This window comes from Periophthalmus magnuspinnatus, chromosome 1 (assembly GCF_009829125.3).
Source record: "Periophthalmus magnuspinnatus isolate fPerMag1 chromosome 1, fPerMag1.2.pri, whole genome shotgun sequence".
Taxonomy (NCBI): Eukaryota; Metazoa; Chordata; class Actinopteri; order Gobiiformes; family Gobiidae; genus Periophthalmus; species Periophthalmus magnuspinnatus.
The window spans coordinates 17704705-17726197 of NC_047126.1; the positions used below are offsets into that span (position 1 = coordinate 17704705).

Consider the following 21493-nt stretch of genomic DNA (forward strand, 5'->3'; position numbering starts at 1 on the left):
TAATCTTTTCTTTTTTAGACTTAAAATCTTGAATATAAAACCAGAATAAAAACTAGATACTATATTTGTCTGTATCAATAAAAAAAATAAAAATAAAAAAACATCCACAGGACAAAAAATGTACCTTTCCCGAATAGCTTTAGAATGATCTTGCTGTATCAAAGTACAAGATCACATAGACTATTATACGCCCATGGAACCGGACAACTGGAGGCTCACACAGATATAAGACACATGGTAACATAAAGGAAAGTACTATTATTTAACGGTGAAAATCACAGTGTCTTTTATTATCATTGGGGTATTGGAATCAGTATTTAGTATCAAGTCTACACCTTACTATCAAAATCAAGTTTGAAATTTAAGAATCAAGATAACACTAGAATACAATATCAACATATTTATGCAAAATTAAGATAGCCTTGGCTCGGCTATTTCCCCTTTGTCAAACTTAAACAGTCTAATTCGTACATGAAACATAACTTTAGAGACACCCGGCAGTGAAAAAGGCCTTTGTGTTCCTGTCACACACCTTGTCTCCGTCTCTGTTTGCTAAATGGGAGGTCAGCTCATTGGACTGAATCAAAATGGCTGCCCTCTGGACTCTAAGCACTCAGCTTTGACGGCAGCTCGAGTCAGCCTGCTCCTGTCAAGGCCCTTTCTTTGAAGAAGTGAAAACACATCCACATATCCATACAGTAAGGATCAAGAGGTGGCTAGTACTTACTTACTGGGTAGTACTTACTTATTACTTTATTTAAATATTATTAATATTTTAAGTTACATGTACTTTGATGAGTTAAATAAAATTGTACAAAAGAGAGTAGGTTTCAGACAATAGACTTGAGCAATATATCTTACTAAAAAGTTTGGTTACTCTTCCCACTGTGAGTAAGGGTGCATTTACACACAAACCCTTAACCAAAATTAGTAGTAAACTGAGACTAATCATGGAATTAAATCTGGAATAGACCAGGACTAAACCAGGACTAGAACAGGACCTACCCCGGCTCTCATCAGGAAAAAACTGGGCTCAAGACCAAAACAAGTACATGTGTGAGTGCATGTGAACAATGCTTTATATTGAAAATATTAAATGATCTGAGTGTTTCTTGCACTGATCCTTTATGCATTTTTTCCTCAATATTTGTGGTTCATCCATTGAAAATACCAGATTTTGCAGATTATATAATATTATGTAATGTTTTGTCCTTCCATTATTATTTAGCAGCTTCAGCCACCCTTTTTTACTTTTACTTGGGTAATCTCTTGGACCCCTACTTTGTACTTTTACTCGAGTAATATTATTTTGAAATATGGCTACTTCTACTTGAATACAATTTTGGACTTTATGCACTGAAATGCGAGTCTGAACAGGTCCCACAGTGGAGTGTTTTAGGTCCACTTTTGTTCTCTGGCTTTTAACATTATACTTGAGTTGTGTAGTGCTCCATCTTTTATTTCTTTTTATTTACTTTACTTATTTATTGCTATTTTATGCTATAATGGTTTTGTTTTTATTTGTTTTTATTGTTTTATGGCTATTTATTTTACGACTTATTTTCAGGACTATGATCAAATGGCCCTATTTTGTTGTCTTTTCATGGTCTCTGTGCAGCATTTTGTTTTGTAAATTGTGCCATATAAATAAAGTGGATTTTCACTTCTCTCCCTTCCTCTGTAGTTATCCCTGTCTATGTAAAAGTATGGGTCTCACCAGAGCGCAGTGGATGTTGTTTCCACGCAGGTCTTTGCTGGGTGCCTGCAGGAGCCTCCAGTCTCGCCCACGGTTGTAGGTGATGTATGTCTTCACCTGGTTGTCCATCCTTTTGTTGGCTAAAAACATGCCTTTGATACCGGCCACCTGGTGAAACCAAAAGTGAAAAGGTGAAGACATAACACCAAAGTAGTTGCTTACGTTTACTGTTGACTTTTTTCTCACGTTGAGTCAAGAATATTTCAAACAGGACTAAATCCGAATCACCCCAAATTTCAAGTTGAGTCTTACAACCCATTTGGGCATCAACAATTTGGGCCAATTTAAAATATAAAAAAAATGTTGAAAAAAAAGTGCAATGTGCAACTTTTCTGAGTGTCTGTCATCTGCTTGTCTCCATAGGGATGCTATTGCTTTGCCTAAAATGTCTCACAGTATGGCATTTATCAAATCTATCTCCATGGACACAAGAGACGCCCCGCTGACCGTGAAACTGCTTCTGCCTGTAATTTAATGAATGCAAGATCAGCTGAAACCCATACTGTGGAACACTCCAGGCAAAGCAATAACATGGAGACAAACCAGTCCAGCCCTCTCTCCACTAGAAAAATTCCACAGTCCAGCTTTAAACTTTTTATCATTTCAAAATCTCTCAAGTCAAACAGAAAGTTCCAGCTAATATTCGCAAGTCTCAAGTTCATTCAAGTAATCCACAATTGCACAAAACATACTCCTGTTTATGTATATTTCAGTCACGTTGAAAACTTCACAAATCACCCCCCTCCCACAGAGGCCCATTCACACTCTATAAGCTCTTTGGTGCCACCGGCAAAATACAAATAACTTCTTCAACACTGAGTGGGTGTCATCTACTGCCCGCAGGCTCCCACCCAGTAATCAATGCTACTCTTAAATGGATGTGACTTGTTGTTAGAGATCTGTACTTCGCCCCGCGGGACACCGCTGAGGCAGTCGGCCACTGAATGTCCACTTTAGTAATTGGCAGGTACTTCAATCTCCCTGCAGAAGCAGATTTAGCATATCCTGCCTTTTGGGTGGCGACCCCAATCACGGCAGTGGATCTGAGTCTATAAGTGAGGCCACCCGGACACGAGCTGCATCACACATGGATTAATGATCTGATTGGGAAGATAAGAGAGGAAATAAGAGGCCGCAAAATTATCAGTTTTAAATCTGTGTTTCTCAAACTGTGGGAGAGGTACCGCTAGTGGCACTCTTTTACAGTTCTAATGTTTATTTACAGACAATTTTGTTCACTTTTTTAACTTTATAATAACTATACTTCCAGCCACAGAAAAGCATGGAGTAATACTTGAAGCTGTATTGTGGTTTCCAGACTCTAGAATGTGATGGTACCATACTCCCAGATGGGACAAGAGACAGATTTCCCTATTGATTACAATGTATTTTCCAATAAAATATCCAAAAGGTAACCTGATCATTTCTATTAGTGACCACACCCTATAACTCTATATTACAAGAAAATCTGCATTTTAACTACATACATTTTAGCTGCCCCCGCATCTGTGTTAAATGATATGGGCCAATAGAAGTGTGTGATGTCATCTGAAAACCTGCAATAACATGGTTGAAACCTCAAAAAAGTATTAAAATGTCCTTTGCTGCACAACTTATTGGGATAGCTATCGGCATCAGGTACACATTTCGATCATTGCCATAGTATTACTTGGTATCATATCAAAACAAAAATCACTATTATTGCCCATCATTACCACCTACAGTAGGGTAATCGGGCACCAGATTACTTTTTTGCTATAAGAATGTATAGTAATCTAGTAATCTTTTTTTTTTATTGTCCTAATGGTCCCTCAACCACAGCCACTTAACCATATTTCCCCTATACCCTGGTTCAGATGGATCTTATTGCAGGGAGTAATATCTCTGGTAATTCATCAAAGAAAGAAATAATCTGCTCCTCCCAAAATCCATATCCCTGGCACAATCCCTGCGTGTCTTCTTCAGTGTCAGCATATTTGAAAGTGCTTGGTATTCACTCTGTGCCTTTGGAGCAGTGTAGGCCTACAGCAGTTTGCTCCAAAATGACAAAACAAGTTCTTTTCATCGTCGGTACCTCCCCGCTCCACTATATTGATCCAAGCACATAATAGACTTGTGGTTTGGATGCTCATCAAGTCCATTGTGTGCATGGTTTTGTATAGGCTTTCACAATCATGAGTGAGTGACTGCATCCATTTTGTACCAATGTTTTGTACGGAAAAACTAGCTAAGACAAAAGATAGGGTGAAAAAATACATTAAATGAAATGTAACTGAAAGAATCATACAAGATCACGGTCACATTGTAGTGGCAATGCATTAGAGGAAGAAGAAAGTACATTGTACTTTGTCTCGTCTTCATCGATCTATTAAAACATGGGACACAAACTTGCAGATTTCTAATTTCCATTATTAGTGGTATGTCGATAAAATGCATTGCAAAATTATACAGTTCCCATAATGCATTGCTACCTATAGCGCCGATTTGGCCCCTCCCCTACTGCTGGTGCAGCAGCGGCAAACAGCGAGACGGAGTGAGAGGAGGAGACAGTGCTTCTACAAAGACTTTAAATCAGACCTATTATGCAAAATCAACTTTTTAGAACTTTTAACCATGTTATAATTCATTCCCCTTCTCATTTACTCTTTGTTGTAATTGGAATGATTTGTGTATGTTTCAGCAATCTTTAATTTCTTATTTACAAGACGCCATGTTGCTGATCAACCCCCATTTTCACCACCACTGGCACACTCCCGCTGCTCTGTACTTACTTCGTTCTCCAATTTTATTTTCTTAATCGGTGATACGCATAGGATTCCGTAGCATTGTATAGTCATTTTTTTTACAAAAAAACAAAACATCACTAGCTTGATCTGCAGCTATCCATAAGAGGTGCTAACAACTTCATAGCTCTTTGTTGCGATGACGTTTGCAGTAATGGGCACCGCAGTTTTCTAATGTGGAAGCCAGCAGACTTGTTTCTTTAAGTCACTTTAGATGAATATTGCATTTTAAAAAGTACAAATTAGAACATAATGAGCCACAGGTATCACAGATTATAACTATATAGCAGACACAATCACAATAGGTCTTCTTTAAAACTTACTCCATACAAGAAACAAGACACATGTGAGAACAAAAGCTTCACAAACAGGTGGGGTGACTGTCAAAGCGAGAGGGGCAGCCTAAAGAGCTAAAGTCGTGGCTTAAGTGGTCTGGAAAAAAGTACCAATCGTTGCATTGCACATCGTACTTGATATTTACTCAATGGCATCTACTTAATGGTTTGTTGCCTTTGCAGAAGTAAATATTTATCCTGGCGCTCTGGTTGAAAATATAGCAAATTGAAAGCAACACGGAGGTACTTGAGGACACTTTTTTAGGATTTAGAAATACTGGTTAAAAGCCTGTAATAAATCACAAATATTACTTTTATTAACTAGCCTATTCTTAACCCCACAGGGCCCTCTGTCTTGCATTAGCCTATATACACAATCATTTAGTATCCTAGTATATTATGTGTATTATTATCGCTTATAAAATAACATACTATGTGTAGATCAATCAGCACTGATTTTATAAATTCGGCCCCTGCACCAACTGAGTTTGAAACACCTGTATTAAAATATCTGGATAGGGTAAAAGGCTAAATTGTTACCACACGCCCTCTGTCTCACACTGCCTATAAAATTAATCATACATATATCTGTGTGCAGTTTTACCTCATACAGGTCGACCATGACGTTGCCCTCGATGCCCATGCTGCTGACCACGTTCTCCAGGGCCAGAGAGTAGAAGACTCCAGAAGTATCTGACACGTACAAGTTATATGTCTCATTCTGGTTCCACTCCTGCACCGCTGCCACCACGCGGTTATCATCGGTGCTGATCACATGGAGCTCCTGTAAGAACAAAGACTTATTATTATACAGTTGTAAAAGACATTTGTTATTACATGTGATTTTAATGCACAGACACAATCCGACTTTACTGGTGGAGTGTGCACTACCTGCTTGTCTCCATGGAGATGTTATTGCTTTGCCTTCAATGTTCATAAAACGTATCTAACTTTATTTATTCAATACTGCTGTATCTACCACTTGAAAAACATGCATTCTTACAATGAACAAGGTTGCCACTCTCCACAGATCTGATCTGTAACTTGGCCTGGTACCATCCATTGCTTGTCTCCTTGGAGGCAGATACATTTAATGCCAAACTGTGGAACATTCCAGACAAAGCTATAATATCTTCATGGAGACAAGCAGATGATGGACTTGACTAGAAATGTTACAGCACCTTTAAGTCAGATGAAAATGTAAACACACTGTAGTTGTCACAGTACTTACAGTAGCATCTATCATAATCACAAATTATAAACTACATCTTCACTTTCCACTTTCATTGATACTTTTGCATTGTATTGTACTTTTATTAGTGTGAATCAATAGCTTTCAAATACAAATCATTTCTTTTGTTGGCATTATTCTTTTTTCTAATATGGTTTTATCATAGTACAATCTTACCCTTTCCTTTTCCTTGGACTCTGGAGTGTGCCTGTTCAGTACCTCTCTGTGTATGCCCCTACTCAACGGTGCTTAACCTTTTTTGATTCACGTCTGGTCAAAGCTGTTGACCCTCTCATGCCTCTGCCCTGAGCTTTAGCTTGTCTAAACTGTTTGTATGAGAAATCTATTTAAAAGGTACACACATGCCACAAGTTACTCCTCGGCTGTTTGATCATTCTTTCCCACGATAGTTCGATCTTTAAATGTACACTATGTAACTCTGCCAAAAAATACATTGAAAAAAAAATAGCCTGTCTCATCATCTCTTCCTCTCTGTCTTCAACACTGACAAAAAGTGACCTAACCATAATCCTGTTTGGTATTCCTCCATTGAGTCGTCCAGTCACAGCCAGTAGGTGGAGCTTGGTGATGCAACATTTCTAGCACTAAAACGTATCTTACCAAAAGTGTCAAAATGGCTGCCAGATTTGATTAAGAGTCTAATACTGTCCTTCTTCAACATCAAAAAAATGACCGTTACCTTGGAAATCCGCCATGTTTTTTGACAGAAGTGCAAAATGTCCACACAGCAATGTACAGTAAACAAATAATAAGCTGCTGGGTCAGTGCCATAGACTGTATAAATGAACATAGCTAACCTGCTGCCACCGCGTTCCAAAAAGGAAGTGATTATGGACGCGCTTCCTGCTTCACTGACTCATCGAATCAAGATATGAAGAACATAAATAACAGAGAAATCAGACGCCTTCTTTCCACAAGGTCACTCCTACTAGTTTTAGCAACAGGTTTGATTGACAATGTTCTTAAGCGCCCGGTCCCTGCTAAACCAGTAATGTGCGCAGGACCCTGTAGTGACCGAATACTTTTGAATGAACACTAAATGGCTATGAGGTACAACACAGCCCAGAGCTCTAATGGTGGTTTTCAGATGCTAAATTGATGTGATGATGTAATAATCCCAGATGGGGACAAGAGCCAGTTTCCTCTATTGATTACACTGTACTTTGCCTTATCTAATAATCTAATTATCTGAAAATAAAGTCACACAAGTTGAACCTGACCATTTCTATCACTAACCAGACCATCACAATCTGCATTTTGCTAACAATAATTTAACAATAACAGGTCTACTTGCTGTTTCCACTTGTAGAAAAGTTAATGAACACCTCTGTTGTTTCTCTGGTTAGACCGCACCTAATGAAAGAAACATTGAAAGAAGCCAGCGCAGACTATATCTCTGTTGTTGTAACCGAACTCCCACTGAGCACAAAACAGTCTCTCTGCGTTCCCTTCCCTGCACATTCATTACATCTGATTTGTAATTTCCATTCAGCAAATGAACCAACCTTATTCCAGAACTTATTTCAATTACATGTTATTTTTCCACACACCTACTGCGCTTAATCATATCGTCTAATCAGGCCAGCTACTGCTCCGCTGGTCGTGTTTTGGGTCCAGATGCCAATCGCTCTGCTGCGTCAGCTATATTGGGCAGGTTTTGTGTACGTTTTACCATTAGAGGCAGTGATCCTACATCCAAATAGCTGCACACTGTGATTACAATGTCACTGAGAGCTACTTCAGATAGAACTAGAATAACTGACCTTTTTAAGTGTTGTGTTTTGCTGTGTAATATTTCAAAATCTATTAAAATTATATGAAGTACGACACATATAGAGCTGATTCGGCTTGCTCTCTGTGGACTGTTCAGACCTCAGTGTTTGCTTTCCCAGTAAACAACACTTTGAGTTTTACTAAATATGTTATAACAAGTTTGCTCAGTGTGTTGAACATTATAGTAATAGTGATGCTCAGTTTGTCCACTACAACTCAACATCTAGGAGTACTCAATTTCAGCTTTGTAAACAGGGTTACTGCAAACATATAGCAAAACAACTGCATATTTTAAAGTAGCATTGGTGTTTTCTTATTGTTGACTTTGACATTTAGCTTGGATAGAGATTGTACTTGGGCAGCTTCAATGGGGTGATCAGATTTATTCCAAAATTTAATTAAACTGCATGTGATTTTTCCGCACACCTACTGCGCTTAATCATATCCTCTAATCAGGCCAGGTACCGCTCCCCTGGTTCTGTTTCGAGTCTAGATGCCAATCGCTCTTCGTCAGCCATATTGGGCAGGTTTTGTGCACGCTTTACCATTAGCCGCAGTGATCCGATAACGTGTGCGCTTCATCTACCACTGACTGTGCCAATAGCTGCACACTGTGGGTCCAATGCCGCTGAGAGCTGCCTGGGGTCTGATTGAATAAAACACGTTTAATTGTCAATGGGGACGTGACAGGAGCATTCTGGGAGAACCGGAGGAGCGCAGTGGAATAACAATGGAGGTTGCGCAGTTGGAGTTACTTTGAGCTGTGATTTGGTCATAAATAACAAAGACAGAGCCACACTGAGCGACGGTAACACAGTCTGCGACTTTGGCCAGAATATAAACAAGAACTGTTGGACGATTATTGGGGCTGGTTTTAAGTACGAATTGTATAAAAGCAATTGTAACTGTTTTCTGTCAGACTGAAGTGGCAAGGCAGGGGGTCCAGAAGAGGCAATTTCAGTGGCATTGTGCAGCACTGTGTAGTAGCAGGGTAAAATATTAAAATCATTGCTAATCAAACATTTATAGTTAAACCATTGTAAACACACAATGGAAAGTGATGTGGGGTGGGAGTTTATAAGTTATTCTTCTTCCCTCTCCATTTTAAGCTACTGTGGTGTTTGTAAATACTATAGAACATTTAAAAGTAGGTGTAACTATGACTTAACATGTGTGCATCGTTCTGTTATATTTGCAAGCTCACAGAGTAATGTTTTTCTTTTTTAATACATTCTTTCTTAATAGTTTCAGCAGCTCACTAGCGGTCTTCCTCAGAGTAGTCATGTGATGTTGCTGTAATGTGTCTGGTCAGCTGATTTAAACAGGTTTTGGTGCTGTCTTCCTACCGGTTGAGGCAGGACGAAAGCATCATCTACAGTCTGACTTCTTCAGGGCAGTATCCCAGGTTTGTGAGAGTAAAAAATACCCCTCGTCCTGGTTTAAAGTCCCTTGGCCACATTTTCATATTCCAATTTCCTCCTTAATCCAGCAACAATGTTTTTTGTTCTCTGGCCCAATGATGTTCACTCCGTCCCAGTCCATAATGTCTCTCTCTCTTTTACAATGGTCAGAAACAGCCGATTTGAGTTGCTCCTGTTCTGCTTTATGTTTTGTTGCTTGTGTACACATCTTCGCTTTTTCCTTCTCACATTATATCCTATGTTCCTTTTTGCATGTACTGAAAGCTTTCTCTGTTTTCCCAATGCATGTTTTATTGCAAAACATGCCAGTACATTGGAATATGACGTAAGAGTAAGAGTAATGATTAACAAATCTCAAAAAATATGTGTGATGAAGCCGACACTTTTGTAATTTACGTTCTAACAAGAATATACCAACAAAATATGTTCAGGGACGGCATGTTTACAGTACATTTTTGGAATATAGATTGAATTACAGTGATTTAATTTTTACTTCTTAATGTTAGTCCTGTTGATTGTATTATGACCAGAATAATCACAACTACCTGAATAGTCTTGAGGCCTACAGATAAATGCTCAATTGTTTTTACAAATCCAAAGTTGTTGAATAGATATTGTCGGTCCAAAACAATAAAATAACAATAAAAGAAGATGGGCTGTTTAAGTGTTGAGTGTTGCAATGTACTATTACAAAATGTCTTTCTGTGGACTGTTCAGACCTCAAGGTTTTGAAAATAAACAAGATTTTAGCTTTTACTAAATATATTATGACAAATTTGGTCCCGGGTGAGGGAAGTCTGGGAGTCCCTGCTTAGACTGCTGCCCCCACGACCCGGCCCCGGATAAGCGGAAGAAAATGGATGGACGGATGGAAGTTTGGTCAGTGTGTTTGCGCTGGTGATAGTGATGCTCTGTCTGTATGTACTAGGCGTACAGCTAAACAATTATATATTTCAAAGTGGCACTTGCATTTTTCTATTTTTTGTATTGTTGACTTTGACATTTACCTTGGGCAGAGTGTACTTGGGCAGCTTCATGGGGGTGAACACGTCTCTTTTCGCGGACACGTAGTAGATTGGCCTCCCTGTAGTCGAAACCTTTGCAACAAGAAACACCATTTTGTAATTACATAACAGACAAATCCCAACATACTTATTTGTTACAATGCCCTTGTACACCCCCTTATTCAGTCTAACCTCTTTATTCTCCCAGAGCAAAGTGGACCATTACATACCTGCACAAACACGTACTCGTCCTGCACCACCAGAGAATTGGGGTCGATGAATCCCGGGAATGGCTTGCCCTTATTGGCCTCAGTGCAGTTCTGGAGTCGACAGGTGACGTACAGTGCCTCTGCTCCCAACACAGAAAATACACATACGTCAAGATATGGACCTATAGTGTAAATGTAGATGTACAACCACCCACAAGTGACACAGTATAAACCAAACACTAATCTTTTAATGTAATGTTTCATTCATTATTTTATTTAGAAACTCACCGAGAGACATGTCAATAATTGTGATTCAAACTCCTGTCACATAGCTCAGCACTGTTAAATTTATGTGCAACTAAGCTACTGTATTAGCAGGGCCATTTCTCATGTGAATATATTAGACGTTCTATCTAAAATGTCTATTTGTTTGTCACATAAACCATATTATAAACCAATACAGAGGTGTAGTTGGCAGTACTCTTTATAGCTTTTTTGTTGTTGTTAGGACATCACATCTAAACTAGGGTAAAATCAGTTCTTAATCCCAGGAAAGATGAGCCTAAATCAACATATACTAAAACAGACTTTGAAGGGGCACTATGTAACTCTTGTGGTGGGAATTGCTTTGCCTAAAATGTTTCACAGTGTCATTAAACTTATCTGTCTCCACAGATCCAAAGATACAAGCAGGTGATACCATGTTACAGTTTAGGTCTATAGAGCGATGACCCTGTTTACAATAAGAACTAAATAAATTGAATATTTGTGTTTAATACCAAACTGTGGCGAATTCATTGCAAAGTAATAGCCTAAATGCATTACACAAGCTGGTGACATAAGCCCCTAGATGTAGTTGTATAGTAACTTCTATAACAGACTCCTCCTTAACATCTGAACAAGCTGTTTACCAGTTGTCCTTGCCCCCTGAAAACCCCTTATCAAAGCAGCGACCATGCAGCAACCACTTGCCACCTCTCAGTCAGGTGTCTCCTTTGGGTGTCTGCACATTTACAGGTGTCAATAAACCTCTTGAGAGCAGACGATGGGTGCGTTCTGGTGTAGACAGATGACTGCCCGGGCCAATTGCTTTCTTTGGCTTCCATCGCGGCGCTGTCCGGACACATTAGCCTCTGCAAAATGTGTGAGGGGCGCAGACAGAACCAGGGGCGATGGATCCTCGCTGTGTAGACCTAACTTGTGACACTTGTGATGTTTGGTATGATTGGTTTTTCTCTATTATGTCAGCTACAAAGGCCCACGCAGAAATCACATCAAGGTGGAACAGACTGCACTGAAGCAGGAGGGATACAGCAGGGAGAGTAAGTTAAGGTAACAGAGTTTGAGAGTAGTTAATACATCCAGACATGAGAAATAATAGATATACTGAGGGTTTCTTATAGTGTGCTTTTGCTGGTGTTACTGCTTCAACAATACCCAGACAACTATTGACAAGAAGAATTACATTTAATAAAGATTTTCTCCAGTCTGATCCAATCCACCGATCAAGAATAATGCACACATAACACATTGAACTAATCCACTTTTAGTTTAAGCCTCTGCCCACATCTGTGATATATATATGAAATGTAAAATCCATGTAAAATCCCTATATTCCTTACAGCTAATCTTTTGTACAGACCCATCATTGACTTGAACCATTGATCACACAATCAATAGACAAATGTTTAAACAAAATGATTAGCACTTTGCAGGACTAGCCCGGTCAATAGCACTTCTGGGAGGTCCATAGAAAAGCATTATTATTTCATGATTGCACTGACAGCCTGTGTTATGTGATTGACCTATGGAGATTCAGAAGGTGTATTTTTAATCACACTAGATTGAATAATGTAAGATGGCCTTCACAAAAACTAGATTTGTCACTGGAAAAAAAAAAAAAAAGACCAGAACCGAAGAAGCGGCTTGAATGAGAATTGAAGAACTGAAGATTAATCTGACTAGAACTGAAGAAGCAGCTTGGATGAACAGTGAAACGTCTTCACTCCTACAAGACAGATTTAACTTCGGCTTTTGTTATTAAAGGTGCACTGCGTAAAATTCCTGTCTCCATGGAGATGTTATTGCATGTTCCACAGTATGGGCATACTTACAGTGACCAGGGCAGGGTCACCTTTCCGCACATCTGACCTGTAATTTGGCATGGCAGTGTCACTTGCTTGTTTCCATGAAGGTAGATTGGCTTCCCTAGAATTCCATACAATTTAGGGAGATTCCAGCTAAAGCAATCACATCTCCATGGAGAAAGCAAAAAATATATATAGAGAGAACACCTTTAAAATTACTTCATTTCTGAATATTTATCTAAATTTCAGTAGATTTTACTTGTTTATTAGTTTAGTTTATATTAGGTTTATGTTTGGGCCTTTGCGAGTAGGGCTGCACGTTTGCTCGACTGCAGTGTGTGTGGGATTTGAACTCTTTTATTGCTTCTTTATGGATCTTTTGGTTTGGCTAACCACGTACCAGATGCTAATGTGGACTTACCCGGATTTTCCACCATGAGAAAGGAAAGCACGGAAAGCAAAGGCAGGAGCCTCATTCTGTATGCTAACAAACTATGGTGTCATCCCAACCATCTGACTTTTAAAACTGTCATATGCTGCTACGATCTGGAACAACTTGGTGTTTGCATCAGACCATACTTGGTACCACATGATTGTGTTCTGTGTTTACATTTCACCAAGAGCAGGTGATTTTAACCATATGACACTAGAGGCTACCCTCAAGTCGTTCCATCAGTACGCTGACTGTCCCACAAGGAAAAGTAGGGCAATAGATCTGTTGTATGTAAACACAAAGGATGCCTACCCAACCTCTGCCCTCCCTCCTCTTGGCAGATCTGACCGCAATCAGTTCACCTGCAGCCTACCTACACTCCCCTTGTTAAAAGGCAAGCTGTTACATCTAGGCAGGTCAGGAGGCATTGAGAGACTGCTTTGTCACCACCATGGAGAGAGGTGCAGAGGGAAGTTAAAATCTGCCTGAATAGGTCTAGGGAGGCATATGGGAAAAATCTGGAGGGTCAGCTGAAGGACAACATGCAGGAAGTCTGGAATGGTATGAAAAACATGGCTGGCTGTGGCAGCAAGAGCAGTGTGGTAGGCGGGGCTCTCCAGATGGCTGATGAGCTGAACCTATTCTGTAACCGGTTCAGTTCCTTTCTGGGCACCTGCTCTCCTCCGTCGCCCCCTGCTGTTCTTCTGACTGTCATCGTTTTGCCTCTCCTCCTGTATCACCCTCAACGTCCCTTTCTGCCCCCCCATCATAGCTGCGGACCAGGTGCGGATAGAACTGCATCAACTCCTTTCAAGGAAGGCTGCAGGTCCAGACTGTGTCTGTCCAAGGCTCTTAAAAGCCTGCGCTGAAAAACTGGGAGACCCTTCACATCGTGTCTATAGCCTGAGCCTGCAGCTGTGGAACATGCCCTTATTGTGGAAAAAATCCTGCATTGTTCCAGTGAGCTGAATGACTGCAGAACAGTTGCACTCATGTCTCACGTGATACATGCCACATGGAAAAGTTCTCAGATGACACTGCTATTGTGGCATGTATAAACGAGGGTGAAGAGGGGGTCTATAGGGACCAGGTAAGGGCTGGTGTCAGCAGAACAAGCTCCAACTGAACATCTCCAAAACCAAGGAGATGGTGCTTGATTTCTGCCAAGCAGTGGCCTCCCTACGCCCCATGATCACTGATGGATCAGAGGTGGTACCCTCATACAAGGGGCTAGACAATAAATTGAACTGGTCTCAACACATGGACATCATCTACAAAAAGAGGCAGAGAAGGATGTATTTTCTGCAGAGGTTATTCTGCTTCAAGGTCTGCTCCAAGCATCTGAATGCATTTTGTCAGTCTATTGTTGGTTTGGATTGGCTTATAAGGAAAGCTGGGGCGGTGGTTGGACTGGGCCTGGACTCTGGGAGAAGGTGGAAAAGAGGACTCTGGAGAGTAAGAGCTATCCTGTCCAACCAGAGGACACTACTTTTTATTTCTTTGCCAAATTATTTACAATTGGGTATAAACATATGGTAACAGTTTATAAAAACTTTTCCTAATTGGCCTTAATAAACCATTTATTAATACTAATTAAGGTTATTATAAAGTGTAACCAAAAATGTACTCTTGTAAACTTTATATTCTTCATTTTCTCATTGGTTGCATTGGTTGTACTTGTGTGTCTGCAACATTTGTCTATTACACATTTGTGAGTGCTGGCCTTTCTATTCCACTTCACCCAAACGCTCGCAGCACAGGGCTCACAGACATGGGGAAATGGAGGTGTGGACTGGGGATTGAATTACTCACGTCCGTCAGAGATGCTGGTTTCCAGGTGAATTAGGCCGGCCTCTTTGTCCAAACCCATTTTGGACCTGAAAGGAGAGGCAGACAAATGAGTTTCAGGAACATCAGCTGCACTTTAGTCCTTGTGTGCCGTCTGGAGCGATTCCTCACAAGAGTGTTGAGAAGTTCAGAGAAGTAGGGGAAGTTAAACAAATATATAATGACCAACATGTTTGCATTTAACATCATAACTGTCTCTCTTTTTTTCTTGTAATAAAGCAGAATTTGTTTTCTCCAGTACAGATATATTGTAAAAACAACTCCTAGGGTCAAAATCAGACTGCTGTGTGCTACCTGCAGTTTTATCCTCTGTGAACCAATATCCTGTTAATTGTTGTTTTAATGTCATATATAAGTTATATATTGTACCTTTAACATTTGATGAACTAAAAATATGCAAGTCCTGTGCATCTAACCTGAATGCTCACATCGCATATGCTTATAGAATTAACATTTAATACTTAGGCTCCAGTATTAATACCTAATCTTCCTCACAAGCTTCTAATCAGCAGACATGCAACTGAAATGTTAATTGCATGTATGATATAATTCCTTGACCTTTAGACATCCAGTGCTTTGTAAATTTAATCCAGTATAGATTTTACATCCAAAGCCTCTCCAGCCATCTCCTTCTATAATCCTCCATCTCTTAACTTATTGTGGAATATAACAATTACACCACCATCATAATTATTTTGACCTGATTAAACTCTTTGTGACTACATACATGTGTGGTATCTGTTTTATCAATATGGCATTTAGGTTTTTGACTTTAGGTCTGGTTTCAAAGATAGATTTATTGCATACTGTGGAACATTCCAGGCAAAGCAACAACATCTCCATAGACACAAGCAGGTAGTGGACACTCAACCAGAAAAGTGGCACAGTGCACCTCTCTTGTGAACCATTTCTAAACACATTGCCCCACATTTTTTCCACTTTGCTCTTTTATTGCTTGACCATTTTCCCTGAGTCTAACCTGAGAGACAGCAGTGCCCAAAGTTAGACAAATGCCTAACTGCAGGCACTGTCAGCACCAATGACACCTGTGGTAAACATCAGCATTAGTACAGCGAATGACCAGTGCTTTGTCTGTGCGATGGGACCAGACAAAGTAAAAAAAAAAACTCAGGGATTAAAGGCTCACATAGAGAGATGGAGCGTGATGTTTCCTGACATCATTAGCGTGGGAAAAGCCATTGATTTGCCAGTGGTGCGTGTGCTGGGCTGCAGATGGAACGGCATATAATCATTAGGGCATTAAATATGTATTACACAGACTGGGGGATCAGTGTGGAGCTCAGAAGAACCGATAAGGATGGATTTGTGGACAGGTAGCACATGGAAGACAACTGGTTTCGATCCAGGAGGGTTAAAGTATCGGCTCACTGCAAAAAAGACAAGACATTTAAAGGTGCACAGTGGAACTTGGAATGGAAAGGGCCATCACCTTCTTGGTGTGAGGAGGGAATTGCTTTGCCTTGAATGTTCCACAGTATGACATTAACTATATAGATTTCCATGGGAATAAGCAAGTGACCACACCAGGCCAAACTACACTTTAGATCTGTGGAGAAGCAATGCCACCCACAGTAAGAATGCTTTCCTTAGCAATAAAACCACCAAACGGTATTAACACAGTGGAACAGTTTTAGTTCTTGCAGAGTACTTTGAGATAACGGCCAAATAGTCGTAACTGACTTATCATCCTGGTTTTCTAGTTTTTCCTTATAACAATTTTATAACTTTTTTTTTTTTATTCATTGCTTACATTTAATCTGTTCATGTTTGAAAACCTGTGGATGGCAATGACGTTTTGAAGAAAAATACAAACACAAAATCTACATTACATTAAATTATACATTTTATTCTGTAAAGCGCTTTGAATTACTTTGTGTACGACTTGTGCTATACAGAAAAACCTGCCTTGCCTCTTATTGTGCTTAACAGGCTTGACAGGTCTCTCAAAGTCCTAAACTTATTCCACCCCACTGCCCTATTGACATAAGCACAACTGCCATTCTGCACCATCAGCCCCTTCCTCCAGCACCACCAACACTCACAAACACTATACAAGGCAACATGTGAAGCATCTTGCACAAGAACACAATAACACTTAGCACTAGTTGAAGCGGGAGTTATTTATATAGTCTCCTTGCTTAAAAGGTTTACATTTGTAATATAAGGCTCCAGCAATTCATTACGCATTTGAACGATTTTTCTTTCAATCTAGATCATACCTGGACGACTGGGGGATTACACAGACATCGTAACCATAGTTCATTGAGCGTAAAATGGACTATATATCCTATGATACATTCAAATCTCTAAACGTTTGATTTTTAAATATTTTAGTCAGTGCAGATTCCTCATTTCAGTATTTTATTGATGGTGGATTTTGATATGTCTGAATTATTTACATAGCATATATTGTTCTTTGATTCTATCTCTCTTTTACCAGTTCTATTTTACACCATGAGCTGAGCCCCGTGGACAGGACTGCACATAATCATTAGAACATTAAATATGTATCACACAGACTGGGGGATCAGAGCTGCTCTAAAGAAGCCCCAATATGAGTGAATTTGTGGACCAGTACAGGCAAGACTCAGCAGAGGTAGAGCAGATGACTCGGTGGCCATTATAGCATCCTTTCATTAGACTTATTGGTACATTGGTAATTTCCCAGATGAAGCACCGCTGTGAATAGGCTGTCCTACTTATTCAATCCACATTTCCATTTTACACTGAATAATGCAGTCAGGTGCAGAGCAGAGGCAGCTGTGATACCGTTTTGGAAATAGTGGGGTCTAAAGTTGAAATTAAAATCTAATATCTCGCTTAAAATTGACGTACAATAACTTTTCTGGTGAAGGTTGTTGCATTTTTGTCTCTGTAGATATTGCTTTTCCTGGGATGTTTCACAGTATAGATAAATGCTAACCTACTGGCAGACTTGTAAATTTAGTTTTAAAATGTTTATATTAACCCGCTCTACATGATCCTGGTGTTTTTATTTCGCTATTTTGTCTGTAAATCAAGATATAAACATTAATAACAGACAAATCAGGCTCCTTCTCAGTGTGGTCATTCCCGCTGCCGTTAAATCAACAGGTTTGATTGACAGTGTTGCTAAGCGCCCACTCACTGCTAAAACAGCGTTGCAGGCGGGAAGGGGCATTACCTTCAATAGCCTTACACCAGATTGGCTCTTTGGTTGCTATGATAGTCGTGGTCAGAATTCCAAATATGGAACTTGGCTCTAAATTCGCCTCTGTAACTTCTAGCCTCGATGAGCTTCATTTGACTGGAGCCAAACGCTGTGGGCGACGTCACACACCCACTTCTTTATACAGTCTATGCATTAAACTCAGATTTGTGTAAGAATGCATATTTTTCAAGGTATTTTAAAGCCATACCAGGCGTCTCCATGGAGTGAGTCAATAGCAGAACCCTAAAAGAAAAGAAATATAGTGCACCTTTAAATAAGAAAACAAACTTGCCAATGGGATAAGTAAATTGACTTTATATAAAAAGTGGAATACTTATGTCCATAATGAATTCAAGCCATTTTAACTCATCTTTACTTGCACAATGTCCAATTTAGAGGGGAAATGCTAAAAAATGCCTGCCCATGTTTGGTAAGTGGAAAGACAGCCCAGTTGGATTTTTGGTCACAACAGATTGAAGAAAATCTGAGCCAAGTCTCTGGTGCCAGGAAGAAATATCGCATGCAGGCAGCTCCAGATGTTTTTGTTCAGATTTGTAATGTCATATGCAAACCATTTCATGGCTGGGCATTAGATATACTCACTAACGGGATGGAGGGGAGGCGGGGGGATTTCAGTGTATATTTTGTGTTGGATTTTCTCTTTTTAGTATTTTAGGAGAACATAGGCTTAAAAAACTCCCCATACCTCTGATTGGTTGCGATCCTGAATAATACCCCACAGACCTCCACCAGGATGCACCTCCACTGAAATGCCCCTCCCATCTTTATAAGCCGTAAGTGATTTCAGTTGTTGCCTTAGTTCATTGACTATTCAAGTTAATTAAAGGTGATAAAGTTAATTTCCAAGTTTTCAAGCGAAGCACTTCAAAGACATTTAATCACCAATAGATTTCATTTTTAGTTTGAAATGAAATAGCTTTGTGTTGCCTCTGCTCTGTTCTGATAGGGAAACAGATATTTAAGTGTCAGCATAGGCCTACGTTTACAAGGTCGTAATTAGCGTAGACATTAGATATAGTTTGTCCATAAATGTGTTGCTGTAGGCCCTGCATGTGTCTGATCTGTGATGGTTATGGGTTAGTGTAAAATTACAGTATGTCTACTTTGATAACGGCTGGCAGGAAACAGTGGGCTGGCGGTCTTTGGTATGTTTGTTTACTTTTAGGGACCTGTGGATGGGGGTAAGTCACATGAGGGTTTGGTGGAGGTCTGCAGGTTGGGTCCTCCACCTCAGGCATAGCCGCAGCCCTCGATCAGTCAGTCAACCCAACCCACCCAAACCCACTGCACACTGGTCTCACTCCTCCCAGAAACAGCAGATGAAGGAGAGAACCATGCACAGAACCCTTTTTTTTTTTAGTTTTTTCTAACAAACGTAGAAACATTGTGCTGTGTGAACATAGAGCTGACCTCATCCAGGCAACCCATCTGGACTGGAGTTCAGTTCAGTCTGTTCCGATCAGGGAATCATCGCACTATGGTGAGTGCTTTGACCGCGTCTTTACTGCTGTTGGCTGCTGCTGCTACTTCCTTTCCAAACTGATCTGCAGCAAGTTGTATGCAAATTATGCATGCTGTAGTTTTATGTTTAAAACAACGAGTCCATGATAACTTGGGATGAATTCACATATGGAAGTTAATGAGGGCTATAGTGATGTGTCTCTGGGTGTACAAATACTAGTTTGCGTTGGTCAAAGGGACAGAAGGGATCAGCAGATTAAAACAATGTAACAATTTACCACTCTACATTGTAAAAAAACACTAACAATTTTTGAGGGTGTGACCATTATCCTCCCAATTGAAAAGACAGCTTCTTTGATCCAAATTCATAACATTTATAAGATCCCATTTAAAACACCGTAGACCTCCACACTACCTATCCCAAACGACTTACATAATGCAGGGATTTTGGACGGACATTTTAATTGGACGTAGGTTCCCACCAACCCAGTCCCATTAGCTCTCCTCATGTTTGGTGTCTACAGCAGATACGCAGCGCTAACTTCCAAGTACCGAATCATTAGAGAGGCTATAGCGCCATACCTCACCCCCCCCCCCCACACACACACACACCCACACACACACACACCCACACACACACAAACGTACATATACCTGGTTCTCCTCTTAAAATAGCTCTCTGGGTCGGCAGCCGCATTCCTCCAGGCTGCCTTCACTCCCGGACCGCTTGTTAACAGTCTGACATCGTCTCTACCCAATGGGAAAAGAACAGCGGTGTACATGTGAGCGTATACAGAGGCTGACTAAGACCAGAGACGGGCTAGCTAAGGCTAAGTTTGGACAGAGCCATGACTTGAGCTATTTATTAGCAAAGTAGAGGTGCAGAGGTAATTACATGGGACTACACTAATATGAAGTGTCAGGGAAAGTTTTATGAACAAATTGGATTTCAGTAGAGACAGAGAGGATGAGGTGGCTGATGGTGCAGTGGTGAAGGAGTGGAGGAGGGAAAAGGACAGAAAGAGTGCATTTCAATGAACAGCTTGAGAGGCGGTTGGTTGAGAAGTTGCCTGACAACCAGTCCCTCCTACTTTCTGTTGAAATGCAGAAGCGTCTGGAACTGGACCATAAAGTGCGTCAAAGTCTCCTTACTCGGCACGGTCCAATCACAGACGGTAATTTGTAGCGGGCGTGGCTTTCAAATGCGGTTGAGATCTCCTCTTGTATATTCAAAAGAAAACAAATATAACTTTTTTTTACAGCAGATACAAAAGAGTTGAGTGCTTTGCTTGTTGATGCTGTTTTTTTTTTGTCGTTTGCGTTATATGCTTTGTTTTTGTTGGATTTTTGATGCTTGGCCATAACATCTCATCTGAATCATGGAGATAGGATGCAGTTCCAGACCAAAATGTCTTTCCAAAGCATTGTAAAAGTATTTTGGCTGGACAGAAAAGTTGAGAGGCAGTGATTAGCTGATAATAAAAGATTGGCACCTGTTAGACGGTTCATGTATTAAACAAGTGAATATTTTGTCTTCAAAGCTGGTTAGACACAACGAGGAAACTGAAGGATTTGTGCGTATTTGACCAGGGTTAATCTGAAAATGGCTGGGCAATATGCCAAACTTCAGCTCTGTCAAAAGTGGTTCAGAGGAAGGAACAATAGTGAGCACATATATACGGACTGGAGCGTAAGTCGGGCTGTAATACTGACCTACTGTAGTACATTTTATTGAAGTTAATCTTGGTTCTGATAGAGAGGTGTCAGAACACGGTGCAAGCTTCATGGTTGGTTAAATAATGCACTAGTTATATATGGCACCTGTATTTATTATTCATTAAATCCTTATATAACTTGGACAGACACCCATTTTACCACCACGTGTCACACAACCACACA

At 40.1% G+C, this 21493-nt stretch overlaps 1 protein-coding gene across 2 annotated transcripts in view; it reads right to left on the bottom strand.

Annotated features, from left to right (window-relative positions):
* Positions 1–21493, bottom strand: part of LOC117394140 (VPS10 domain-containing receptor SorCS1) — a 241090-nt gene that overhangs the window by 47510 nt on the left and 172087 nt on the right. For both annotated transcript variants that reach the window (XR_008648783.1, XM_055223835.1), the window contains exons 6-10: positions 14866–14930; positions 10555–10673; positions 10328–10417; positions 5479–5658; positions 1718–1864 (exon numbers count right to left, since the gene is read on the bottom strand). Coding sequence is in view for 1 of the 2 variants with exons in the window: in XM_055223835.1 (XP_055079810.1) it covers positions 1718–1864; positions 5479–5658; positions 10328–10417; positions 10555–10673; positions 14866–14930 (601 nt within the window). In the remaining variant the exon portion in view is untranslated. The remainder of the gene's footprint in view (positions 1–1717; positions 1865–5478; positions 5659–10327; positions 10418–10554; positions 10674–14865; positions 14931–21493) is intronic.